Raw genomic sequence first — 13,784 nt, forward strand, 5'->3', positions numbered from 1 at the left:
GATTGCATTGATTGTAAATATGTATAGCTAGATGTACAAAAAGATGGGGTAAACAGCTACAACAAACTGACATCAAATGGAACCTTTTCAATCAGTTTGATCTACCAACCGAGAAGATATTATATAGGTACGTAATTAATTTTTTTAATCCTGTATTACAAGTATAAAATAGATTTTGTTATATTGCTTATTATCTATAGAAGTTATGTTAAAGTATATAAATTCTTATTCAATTTGATTTTGATGCATAAAGATGAATGTGTTGAGAAAAGTTGGGGAAATTTTTTTCTTTCTCAAGTATAAAGATGAATATGTTACAGATGAGTAATCATGAGTTCTACGAAGTTATATATCATAAACAGGAAAACAGTGAGTTTTTCTTGTTTTCAGATACATCTTTTTGAATTTTGATTACAGATATCCGACTTGTTTCAGTGCAAATTTTTAAAGATTTGAAGTTTTTGCGTGTTGTATCTATCTGCAAACATTACGCAGGAGATAGTAAGGCAATTGAAGACACTTTGTTTCTGAGCCAAATCAGGTTTCACAAATATCATCATCCTTCCCTTAATTCCATATGAATGCGTCGGCCACATGAATTCTCTCTCCGATTTTTTTATTATATGTCATTTCACTTACTATATTTAACTTTTTTAAGTCATTTTCAATAATCTTATCCTGGTAGATGCCTCGATAACTAAGTGGTTAGTGCCTCCAGGGAATTTTGGGAGTGTCAGGTTTCGACTCTTTGCACCTATTTAGATGAGCGATGCGTATCTAGATCTTCGACAAATGTGTGCAAATCATCTAAGTCTACTCTATCTAATCTTTCTGGTATTGGGCTATAACTTAAAAAGACCTAAATTCTTGGTCCTTCACTCATAATGGTGGTTCACCCACACAAAAACTGTGTTCGAGTTCATCTCACCGTCCCTCCTCCTAGCCTCCGATTAAAAGGGTCAAAACACTATATAGCAGCCACTTGTTATGGCAGCTTTTTGAGTAGTAGTCACTTCCTTAGATGTAAAAGATAAATAAGAAATTCAAAAACTTGTAGATGTATGGCATTCATGCTGATTTCTAATCTTCTTCATATGCATACTACAGCACATACATATGTATAACGGGAGAAAGAATGATATAAGTTGAAGAAAACCAGAGAGTGACTTCAAATTAAATGAAGCCTAGTTCTAGAGATTGAGAGAAGTATTCCACCAGGTAAAGATGAGAGAATCCAAATAAACAGTACATGTGCGTTGGTTTGGTTCCACTAGCACCTAGTAAATGATCAATTGAATACTGTTAGTCAACAGAGTAATGAAAATAGTTCAAATAAATTATCTGGTTTGATGAAAATACACTCTTCAAATATAACTATTTCAAAGCCAAATCAAATACATTTCCTTAATTTTTATTTTTTATTTTCTAAAGCATCATGAAGACACCAATATAATTTACATTTTGTAGAAGGAAGCAGTTTCAACCATCTGCCCCTCCTTCCACAAAAAAGAGAGCAAAAGAAAATCTGAATTGCAAAGAACAAGTCAATATTCCTATCTACAATCTTTCTCTGTGTTCCTTCCATATACCCTTTGATGATGAAGACGGTGTTATCTTTACAACTCTCTGTTTAGGTTCTTGCGGCTTCCTATTCACATGAGGTTGAGCACTGCCATCTACTTTTACTATGTCAACTTTCACTATGTGATGATCAGAAGTCCCTTTTGAAGAAAAAACCGAGTATGACCCTGGAACAAACTTGTATGGTGAGTCTGGTGATGCCAATACGTAATCTACTCGCGTTCCATACTTGCAGGTTCCCTGGACACCTGCATTACAGAACAGTTCAAGGGATTGAAGATAGAACTCTTATCTGAATTCATTAGACAAACAATAATTCTGATGAAGGGTTTCTTACTTTGGCCTTTGGCGATCATGACAACCGGCTCACATTCCCCTGCATAGTTCTTCGCATCTGTATATTGCTTGCTCTTCAAAAATCTCATAACTTCGACCTTTGGTGTCGGCTTTCCCATCTCTTCGTAGTACTGGAACACATATATCCATTACATAAAAAAATGAGTATTTGCATTTCTGGGAGTGATTTCACAGTGAAATTTGACAAACTGAATTTACCTTTACAATATCTGTCCATCTTTCTGGTGAGTAATCTGTTTCTTCCAGAGAATTAAGTCCTCCAGCTAAGATGTGCGGGTTGTCATTAGATTCGATTATTGCATTTATCTGTTTCATTCGCCATTTCTCATCTAGATGATCTAGGTGGGTGCAGTGGAATTTGAATTCTCCTGTTTCAGGAATATCGATTGTGGCCTTCAGAACATTCCTGCATCCAGTGTTAGAGCACGAGTTACAGTATAAACTTATATGATATGCAGAACTTTCTACTACTTTCCAAGTATTTCGTGTTTCAAATTTATTATTTCTTTGGTTATTTTCTACTAATTCTTAACTAGATCTATCCAATTTTTAAAAAAATTTTTGCATTTGAATCTAATTCAGTTCTGAACAGTAAATTTGAGCCTGGATTCTAGCAAATAAAAGGTTTCCAGTTCCTCACAACTCGAATGCAAGATATAGCCTGGATGTGCATTCCTCATTCATCTCACATGGTGTTATTGATTAAATAGTGTTTGAGTTTACATTTATATCATTATACTCCTTTCTGAACTTTGATTTCATATACTCATTTCCTATTTTTGTTCATCCAAATGAAGTGTAAAAATATCATCAGCAGAGGGGCCGCTTGCTATTCTGTAATACAGATTTCCTGATGATAGAAGCCGTTTCAATATATATATATATATATATATATATATATATTTTTTTTACTTTTTTCAGGAGAACTATTATTAGACATTAAACGAAATATATTTGGTTCCTTACCTTTCCTTAGACAGCAAAAAACTACTCCGCAAATATTTGATTCATGCCATGATAGTTCTCTCAATCCACCCACAATACCCAGAATCATTTGATTCAGGAAATGCCCAATTGGATAAGGAGTCACAAATTAAGGATTCATTACCAGCACTGGAAAGTTTTAAACTCCAAGAAATTCATAGATAATCCTAGTTTATTCATAGAAACCCTAAGTAAAATATTTAAAATATTCAAAGATAATCTAACAAGAAATTCCTTTCAGAAAAGAAGAATTGGGTAACTTGGGAAGACTTGATATCCATAGCATATGTAGTATATATAGGAATCATTGAATGATATATAATAAATTAGATGTTATTCACTTGATGAATAATTCAGTAATCTTGGTAATAATAGTTTGAAATTTTTATTATCTTGACCAGGAAATAAGTTGTTTGCAGTACCAGAAGTGCTACCTAATCGATCTCCTATAATATCCCAGTAGGTGAAATTTTCTGTTCTATTTGACAGCATACAGACAGGCTGTGGGAATCAAACTGAGATATGGGTTTCAAAATATAATTCATATAAAAAATTTAAAGCTAAGAAATTCATATAAACCAGTAACTTTTCCAATAATAATAATTAATAAATAAATAAATAAAAACCAGCATCAAAACAGAGAAAACTAAAGGATTAAAGGGAAGAAAATAGAGTAGGAACCTGAAATCGGAATTATCAAATATCTTCTGGACTTTCCACCTCTTAATTGGCCACTTTGACAGTATGGCGTTGCCGTATTCCGGCGCCCAACTCTCTGCAAACACATAGGTCATCCCCAAAGCATCAGCCAAATCAGACAGAGGCTTCATAGATTTCTCTTCCTCTGCCTTCACATCTTGAAGTGCCAATATATCAGCATCCAACTCTCTCAACACTTCAACAACTGTTCTAGTACTTGTATAGCCATGTCCATCTGTAACCTCATTAGCTGCTGTATTTGAAGGCACGGTTGCTGTGGATCTCAGTGGAGCTTTTCCTTTCAGAATTCTACTCATGTAGTTGCTTGAAGAACCCACTTTTTCGTCTTCAACGAAGCTCAATTTCCCATTTCTCTTCAAAGATATCTCGTTATCGGGCAAATTGATCGAAACCCTTAACTTGGATTTCACGAATTTCTGTTGCCTGGAAAGATTCTCTGGAGTGTTCATGGAATTGGGATGCAGGGGACTCTGCTTTAGTATGCTCTTGGGACGATCATTAGCCGATTTGGTTCTGAAATTGTAATCCATTGATTGCTTAGACTTTGTATACTTCTCATTTCCAAAATCAAGACTCGGAGATTTCGGTGCCTTTGGAATTGCAGGTGCCATGGAAAATAAAGCAGCATTGAATGTTGCAATTCGAATTGGCTTTTTGGATTTTGTGGTGTTTGATTGACCGTTTGGATGAATCACAGCTGACCCATATGCCCCGTTTGGTTCTTGTTTGACATGATCAGTGTGACTTTTGGAGTCTGATTTTCCCAACTTTTTGATGACAACTTTGGGTTTGGGTCGGCGTCGAATCGGCCACCGGAGTCCAGAGTAGAGGCGCTTGAGCTTTATGTTGAAGGTTCTAAGCATTGCAGAGAAATGGGGTTTGCTTTGCGGAAACAAAGCTGATTTCAAAATTAGACCAAAAGATGATGAAGCTGGGCTCTTGTCAACACCACCCTTTCTGTCTTTATGGTTTGGCATTTAGATTAGTTTCTTCTAGTGAGGAGTTTAGTTGCTATTAGAGATATAATATAGGGAGGACTCTTCTGGGAAATGGGTTGGTGCCACGTGGCAGACAAATAGGGCATAAATGAGGCCGTTACTATTTCTCTCTCTCTCTCTCTAAGAAGGTTCTGGGCAAGAAGTGAAAACTAGAGAGGATCCTCTACAGTATAGGTGCGAATGATTTTGATCTGCCTATAATTTTTTCCACAATCATGTTATAAGTAGATAAATTATTATATTATTTAAAATTATATAGTTCCGATCAATATATTCCCAACCACGTGTCATTATAATTGGCAGGAATCATATACACTTGTCAATTTTACTCTAAAGTGCTCCGCTGTACCGCAAATGATCCTGTTAGAAAGAAAATAGTTTTTTATTAATTTTTTTTTTCCTAAGAGAGAAAGGCTTTAGAGAGAGAAAGTTGGGGCCCAAGAGAGCCAACTGCTCCACCAATAGGAGGAGAGAATGGAGGTGAGGTGGGAAATTTTGGACATAGTTTGAGGTATTGATTAAGATATGATTAGAGCAAGTAAAAAACCCAACAACTCCCATGGAAGAAGGAACTAGGATTCTTGCACGGGACGCCACGTCACCAAAAACCCGGCGTCACCTTCTCCAATGAGACCCATTGGGTGGAGCCCACTATACGTTTGAAATGAGTTGGTGTAGGTTCGATCTCTATCAAATCAATGTATTCAAGCCTCAAATTATCTATCCAAAATTCGAACACTTTCCTTTTATCTAGGAAAAGAAAATCATTTTATTTCTCTTTCTTGACCATTTTCAAATTAGTTAATTTACAGACTCGTCATGATCATGCATTAATTTGATGGGTTTGTATCAAAATTGACTCCACCATGCAGAGACGGACATCATAATTAATTAAAGATACAGAAAATCAAGTGGTGGGTTTATATTTTAAAGAACAAATTTATTTATTTATTTATTTTTTCCAACGGAGACGTCATGAATGACATGTAAATTCATGCAAATCTATACATATTACATACATAAGCATAAATAAATATATAAATTACATCAGCCGGCCAACAAGTAGTAGGTAACACTCTGCCTTGTTGAGAATCCAACTTTCTTCCGCCAAACATCCCCTTAAGCAAACAATAAATACTACAGTATAACAGAGTCCTAATTAGGGAATGGAGTAAAGAAAAGAAAATGTATTATTGCATTCCCATATTCCAGCTTTTAATGCCCTTAAAATTAAAGTGGATTCAATTAATACGAGATGGGTATTTTTGTAATTCAAACAGGACCCACTGTAGTTTCTGTTTGGCCATTTGGGATCTTGTGTAGTTTATTTTAAATAGTAATAAAATAAAAAGTACAATGAGATGGCTAGAGAGCTGGCGAAGTTGACAAAATTGAATCCACTACTTAATACTTTTTTAAATTTTTTTCAGGTTGTAACTAATTAATACTACTGTTTTGAATTTATATTATATTATTATAAAATATACTCAGTATATATAATATATTGGCTATATAGGTAAAGCATGATTTGTTTATGGATGTGCTAATATAGATGTTGGTCAATGGTCTAGCTGGATTAATGTGAGGTGTCCAAAGAGATGCCAAATGCATGGGTTTGGTTTTAGAAGCAATTTGATGTGGGAGCAAAATGCCAGCGTTTTTTTTTTTCCTTTTGCCCCCCTTGTATGCTTCTTGGTGCCGGTGATTCCTCTCTCTCTCTCTCTCTCTATATATATATATATACATATATATTTATACACACGCATACCACACACTAGAACAAGAAGACACACAATATATATGAGTTATATGTACCTGTAAATTTATAATATGAATCTTACTTTCAGCTAGATAGTGTCACTTGGATATGTTACAAAGCCCACAACTTTACAACAACTAATCGACAATAAGAATGGTTTAGGCTTTTGAATTTAAGAGATTAAAAATTGGCGTTGGGATACATGAGAGAGAGAGAGAGATTGATTTTGGAATATTTTTAATTATATAAGAGGAAAGAACACAAGTCGACTCAACAGAGGAGACAGTTGACGCCTGAGATATTTTAATCAATGTTTGGCTCTGGGAATCTGAATTATGTGATAGGGTGTAGCTTAGCTGTATCAAATGTTCTTTACTTCACAAAGATTTTTTTATTTTTATTTTTATTTTATTTTAATGAATGTCCTCACTTTAATAATTTATGAATTGAGAAATTATTAAGTGGTTTTGACGATGTAATCCTGGCCAATTAGGACATACCATGCAATCAAATTTGTTCATGTTATTTAACTTTTTGGTGTCTCATAATTGATTAAGATAATATAGTTTTAGATCTTTAATAATTTCTCTGATAAATTTCGAACAATATGCATAGTCCTAAGAAGCATCAACATACAAGATTCTTCCATAGTTTTTGAGACATGAAATCAATGAATTTGGTAACTGAAGAAACAAAAAGGTGTTTTGACATCTGAAAAAAAAATAATAAAAATAAATAAATTTATTGTCATAGTTGTTAGATTAATGTATAAATTAATTTGATACTTCTTCAAACATGTTTGTATTCAAGATGATTCAAATTTTATACCTGATACTTCTTAAAACACTAGATCAAGTTCTTACCCACTTGAATCAATCATTCAGATTTTTAATATATATAATTTCATAATACAAAAAATTGTTCAACCTTCATATGTACTCTCAGGCTCTCATGAACTAAATCACATTTTCTCAATAATTTGACGGGCGGGGGGAAGAAAAGAGAATCAACCGTTATAATATTCTAACTATGACTGCAACAAAGACGAGCAATTCGGTAAATAAAAATAAAATATAAAAAGGAATCGTCGACAGCAGGGTTCGAACCTGCGCGGGCGAAGCCCAACAGATTTCAAGTCTGTCTCCTTAACCACTCGGACATATCGACGCTGTCGAAAAGTGGACTTCAGTTTAAGAATTTATATATTTGGTAGCAATATTGAATTTTATTACTAAAAAGACAATTTGGGAAATTTAAAATTGAGCTACTGAATCAAGTGGTTAAAGTTTCTCTCTCGTCTCCATATGTATAGGATAGACACGGAATTTATGAAGGTACACTCATGTATTTTATTCATATCATTAATGAATGTGTGAGCTCATTGTAATACTGCTCTTATGCTCACTACCTCCCCTCTCATATTTGTTATCTATTTTGATTTTATAATTTTTTTTAAAGGGTCATTGTTTTTTTAACTTTAATTATGAAAAAATTGTTCAACTAATTTGGGACAACTTACAAAAAAAAAAAAAAAACCAATAGCTTTTAATATAGGACAAAGAGAATATTATTTTATAGTACATATAATAGAATTTTAATTTTTTTTAAGAAGTAGAATTTTAGTTTTTTATGAAAACTTATTTATAGTGATGAGTGTAAGCGTGCATTGAAGTTTGGTTAAATCACACTAACCACTGTTGATGATTGGATAAATTATATATGAATAGATCATTGACCTTCCCTAAATTTATTCGTGGACGATCAAAAAGTGATTTTGAGTATGAAAAAATAATTTTTTATATTATAATAATATATAGTATTTCATTTTATACAATGGAAGGACAAAAATATCATGTTATAAAATTGGTCATAGGGTCTACCAAAAATAAAATGCTAGAGGATTGCCAAGCACATAAGCCAAACCTCATGTTTAACTTTTGAGAATCAACATTGAACGGTTTATGTGTGTAATTTGCTCGAGTGTAATTTACCCTTAAAGTTGTTATTCTATTTTTTCATTTCTAAAATGATTTGGTGTGCATATTCAAACTTTTGACAAATTCACAAGAGTGTTGTGGGTCTCACAACAATGGATGTATTATTGTTTATGTGAAAGTATTAACTTCACCGAACTAACATTATCCTTAATAAAAGAAAGTTGTTATTTTTTTGTATTATTAAAGAAAATAATGAAATTTTATTAGTAGATTATGTCTCTGTAACCTGTTTAATAAGAAACCAATCATCAGGATAGATCCAGAAAATTAGAGGAAGGGTAAATTATTATAATAAAAATGAAAAAAAAAAAATGAAATTTGGGGGGGGAGGAGGGATACATATAGGTCCATGCTTGCGTCCATCCATCCAAGGTTTTTGCAAAGAAAACATTGCTCTTGCCAGCTTTTGGGCAGCCCACTTCTTACAACGATCCAGAGACCTTATGAAGTCCATATAGGCAACGTACTCCTCAATGAATAAGTAAAGGCAGAGAGGGTCGCCTTGGCGCAACCCTATTGAGGGCTCGAAAAAGTCTATAGGATGACCATTGAAGAAGTTTGATCCAATGCAAATTCAGCCCTATTTTTTCAAGCATTGCTAGTGAGAAAGGCCATTCAATTTTATTGTATGCTTTGCTCATGTCTAACTTAAGCGCCAAGAATGAGTTTTCCTCTTTTTCTTACTTTTTTTTCCTTATGTATCGCGGCTATCGCCTAATGTTACAAAGGGAATCTTATCTTACGTTGAATTCGAATGAGAAGTAAAATAGGTGTAAAAAAGTTGGGTATTGACAAAAATACAATGACACCCCTTGAGGTTTGTTATATTGACAATCATATATAAGTTGGTTGCTTTTGGATAATGGCATTCCCTAAAGTTTGTAAAAATTAACAAGACACCCTCTATAATTACCTACCATATATAACATATGGGGAATTGACCAACTTGGCTTTTGACTATTTAGTGGACTTTTTAACTTTACAACTTAATGATTCGAACCAACCTACCCCTCATTAATATTTGATGGAAAAAAGTTAAAGGGTTGAGTTAAAGAAAAAATCTGCATAACAGTTAATAGAAAATTCGTTTGAAATCAAAATGGAGCAAATGAAAATGCTTTGGAAAGTAAACTCATGGAAGTATAAAATTGAAAATTTTGGTGACGATCCAGTATCCATAATGCTGTCAAATAAATAAATTAAAAACCTGATTTCAAACGGTGGAAAATTCCAGACAGCAACGAATTTTTATAAAAATATTTGTTTGGCCAAAAATTACGAAAATTTTCAGAGAGTAAATAGACGCAGAGGAACCTTTGGTAAAAATTTCATAACAATCGGAATATTAGAGTACCTTGGAGAAAATAATGAATTTCAGCGCAATAAATTGATGTCATTCAACTTGTCTGATATTTTAAAATAAAATTGATTTTAATATTAAGGGGTAATTTTGTCTTTTCAAACCATTTAAGACCTTGTTTGGATGACAATTCTCACATGGAGTGTGTAACTAGTAGGCGCAAAAACTCATGCTATTGAGTAGTGGTGCATACCCAGCCCCATTTATATACACTTCAATCCCTATCCAAATTCGATGTGGGACAAGTCCCACTTTTAACATTCTCCCCCATCTGAACTCGGGCAACGTCCTCATTGCAGTCTGGTCACCCTGTTAATACGGGGCCAGACCCAAACGTCCTTTGAGCTGGAGACTTAGCGTGACACCGAATTAAGGACTGATATCAATTGTAATGGGTAAATACTTGTCCATTACCCAAAAACTCAAATTATTGAGTAGTACTACATGCCTACTATTTATACACACTTCAGCCCATCCAAGTCTATAAGTGTCATTGTTAAAAAAGAAAAAATTACTAATTTAAAATTTTGAATGGTGTGCCAGTAAGTAACACCGCCCCATTACAATTGGTACGAAAGTTAAACCGGCTCACCGAAGGTGTTCGGGGTAGGCAGGGTAAATGGCACAAAATTTATTTCTTTTTATGTTTTTACCAAATTAGTGCAGAAACAATCTCATTCCTTTTTCCAATTCCAAATCTCAGAAGAATTTGGTTACAAACAAAGCTTAAATCAGTGCTATCCGTCACAGAGAGAGAGAGAGAGACTTTGCGTGGTAATGGACGACAGCCGCCCGAGAAGTTCTAAGGTAGTCTTAGGGTTTTGTTTCTCGAATTAGGGTTTATCACACGTATGAATTTTATCTTTGGAACAGGTAACCCAAAAAGTATATATTGGCTGTATATTATTTATATGTATTTATATATTTTTACCCGATGTATATATATAATTGAGGCCATTGTTTTCAAGATGTTCTCTATCTTATCATTTTTATTGATATTGAGTTATTTCAATTATCGAATCCTCTGTTTGGTTGCTGAGAAATTGTAGGAAAGAAAGAAAGAAAGAAAGAAAGAAATTACTAGGTATCTGCTTACATTGTTGGAGACGAGATTAAATAAAAAATAAAAAAAAAACTCCCCTCTATTTGCGAAGTTTTAAGTCAATTTTTATTTCTGGGATCTAATGCAAAATAAAGCATTATTAGATCTAGTCTTTTCCATTTTGTCTTCAGTTTTCTTGGTGACTAGATAATTGTTTATCAGATTGCGAAGTTTTGAGTTGAATGATTGTTTGTTTAACTTGTTTATAGCAAGGAAATGGTTAATTCGATATGTAGACATGATACGTACTCTACTTGCTCGAGTAATGTACAAAGAAGTCACTAATTTTGGGTATTTGCAGGATATTTGTTGATTGAATTTGCTCACCCTTTAGTCTTGCCATTTTATAGTTGTCTCGCATTAGTGGGAAAATTTGCAGGTTTTGTGATTGTTATGATTATGTGATGCATTTTTTCCAATATAGATGTTTTCCGCTTTGATGATGTTCTCAAATTCAGAATTTGTGTGCTTTGAGGCAATCAAAAATTAACTATGGATCTCATTACAATGAATAAAAACTAGATGAGAGTTCATTAAGCATCTCTAATGCAAAATGCTATTTTTCATGACAAAGCTATATTTTGAGAAGAGTTACAGTGTCAAAATGCTATATTTTAGCAATTCTACTCCATGGTACATTTCATCCAAAATGCTTTTTGGAGTGTATTATTTTCACCCACTTGCTATATTTTAAGAAACGGTACCATATGAGGAAAAAAAGTGACCTCTCAAAAATTTTTTAGAGTTGCTATATATGACAATACTTTTGACAATCTCAATATATGAGAGGTCTTTTGAGAGCCCATTGGAGTTTATTATTTTCATCCACCTGCTATATTTTGACTTTGAGATGCCCTTTGAGAGGGCATTGGAGATGCTCTAAACAGTAAGAACTCTTAGAGTGAAGTTACTGTGGGAGATTGTGCTGCTGAGTGCCTAACCTAAGTGGGGCTTGAGTAGTTTGTGTTTTATCCCCATGGGAGTGTGATGTGTGACACTGTACTAGCTCATCTAGAACAATTAGTTTTAAGGATGATAGCATTCTTATGGACTCCATTTCAATGTCTGAGAACTGGATGAGAATGAGTTTGAGACACCTGCTCTGCAATCAACTATAAGTGTTAACCGCTCGAGAGTTTTAAGTGAAAGTGGGGCATAATTCTGCACCAGAATGGCTAAAATTACTAGTTGTTATCAACTAAGGCGGGGTTTGAGTAGTTTGTTCTTTTATCCCCATCAAGAATGCAATGTCTGACGCTGTACTATCCGGGAAAAAGTCGAATGAAAACTGTTCACGTCATTCTTTTGAATCCCTGATGAGGTTTTTTAAAACAACTTTTGTTAATACTCCCCACATTGTCCATAATCAAAGAAATTTACTGATCGTTACTATGCATCTTGTACTTGTAGTTGTTAACATAATTATTCTTTGCAAACTATATAATGCATGGCTAACAAATGGCTTCATATTCTTCTGTTTTAGCAGTATCGTTATTTGCCATTAGCGTGTGTAGTGTGAATTGTACTAGCATTTTCATGGTTAGTCACATGACTCCATACATGGTAGGTTGTTCTTGTTTTCATGATTGATTATGAATTATTTGTATTGGTTTCTTTACATTTTTTTCCTTGCAGAAGCCCCACCATTCTCCTGGTGGGAGAACAACAAACCTCATTCTGTTGGTAACTTTGGATTTTTCTTGTTAAAATATTTTCAGTCTGTTTGGATGTCAGATAACTAGGTAAAAGGAAAGAAAATTGCTTTAAAAGGCTTTCTTTCTATAGAAATTTTGAGGATTCCATTCCCTTTCTCTGGCGCTTTGCAAAATCCAGAGTCCAAAAAGAGGAAACCAAAAAGTGGAATTTATGGAGAATCCCTTGTATAATTGATTTACTTATATTCCAATTTCTGATGACAGAAATTATGTGCCGGGGACAGCTCAATTGATGAATATGCTGTACAATGTGGGAATTGCTTTAAATGGCGGCTAATACCTACACAAGAAGAGTTTGAAGACATCAGAAGTAGATTTGTAGAGGATCCATTTTTCTGCAACAAGAAACCTGGTGTTTCTTGTGAGGACCCAGCTGATATCGAGTACAATGCCACTAGAACCTGGGTCAGCGACAAGCCAAACCTCCCCAAAACCCCAGCCGGATTTCGCAGGGAGTTGGTACTCAGAAAAAATTACTCCAAATTGGATGCCTACTATGTTACTCCCGCTGGAAAGAAGGTGAGAGCCTCTACTGGAATACCGTCATTATTAAAAGAAAATCCAGAATACAAAGCTTTATCCATTTCAGACTTCTCATTTACAACTCCAAAAATAATGGAAGACACTATCCCTGAGAATGTTGTGAGAGAGAGATCTGCGAGTAGTCATAAGAGAAAACATTGAGAGAGTAATGTTTGGGAATGTTTGAGAGATTTGTTTGTAGTAGTGTGAGAAGTTCCGTTAGAGTTTTCTTTCTGGAGTAAATTTGCAGTTGACCAGCATTTCATATTATTTCAGGTAAAAGACTGCTTTCATGTAGATAGAAATGCATTTGATGGAGCAAACTCTCTTACAATGCTTAGCAATGCCTTCTGTGCGTGTGCGCGCTCACCAGTGTGTTTCATTGCATTTCCCATATATACATGGATATGTCTTTCCCATTTAAGTTTTGAAGGAGAATGTCAAAACTAATTGGATTCAAGCGGGTATCGGACAAGGGAAAAAGAATTGTACAAAAATATTATATTTTGTGAAAAATTATTTGATGTTACATTAAATATCATTCTCATAAAAAAAGAATGAAAATTAATTCTCTGCCTTTGAAAATAATTGGACGTGCCATTTATCAAACATGTTTAGAGTAATTCAAGAATATACTCAAAACAAAATGAAGATGCATTGGCTTAGTGAAACAATGGGAATACATTCAC

General features: G+C 34.0%; 2 protein-coding genes and 1 non-coding gene across 3 annotated transcripts; 1 reads left to right on the forward strand and 2 right to left on the reverse strand.

Moving 5' to 3' along the window:
- Nucleotides 1-1,325: 1,325 nt before the first annotated feature.
- Nucleotides 1,326-4,820, reverse strand: LOC132268906 (uncharacterized). Its single transcript, XM_059769820.1, has 4 exons — nt 3,604-4,820; nt 2,137-2,344; nt 1,919-2,048; nt 1,326-1,829 (listed from the first exon to the last, which is right to left on the reverse strand). The coding sequence occupies exons 1-4, from the start codon at nt 4,617-4,619 to the stop codon at nt 1,558-1,560; spliced, it is 1,626 nt and encodes a 541-aa protein (XP_059625803.1). The 5' UTR covers nt 4,620-4,820; the 3' UTR covers nt 1,326-1,557.
- Nucleotides 4,821-7,484: 2,664 nt separating this feature from the next.
- Nucleotides 7,485-7,566, reverse strand: TRNAS-UGA (transfer RNA serine (anticodon UGA)). Its single transcript has one exon. It is a non-coding gene; the product is annotated as a tRNA-Ser (tRNA).
- Nucleotides 7,567-10,357: 2,791 nt separating this feature from the next.
- Nucleotides 10,358-13,439, forward strand: LOC132268907 (methyl-CpG-binding domain-containing protein 4-like). The gene is made up of 2 exons (XM_059769821.1): nt 10,358-10,563; nt 12,778-13,439. Exons 1-2 carry the CDS (start codon nt 10,534-10,536, stop codon nt 13,255-13,257), a joined length of 510 nt encoding a protein of 169 aa, XP_059625804.1. The 5' UTR covers nt 10,358-10,533; the 3' UTR covers nt 13,258-13,439.
- The last annotated feature ends 345 nt before the right edge of the window (nt 13,440-13,784 follow it).

Source organism: Cornus florida, unplaced genomic scaffold (genome assembly GCF_030987335.1).
Source record: "Cornus florida cultivar Cherokee Brave unplaced genomic scaffold, ASM3098733v1 CherokeeBrave_3.0.0_Hap2_Chr08, whole genome shotgun sequence".
NCBI lineage: Eukaryota > Viridiplantae > Streptophyta > Magnoliopsida > Cornales > Cornaceae > Cornus > Cornus florida.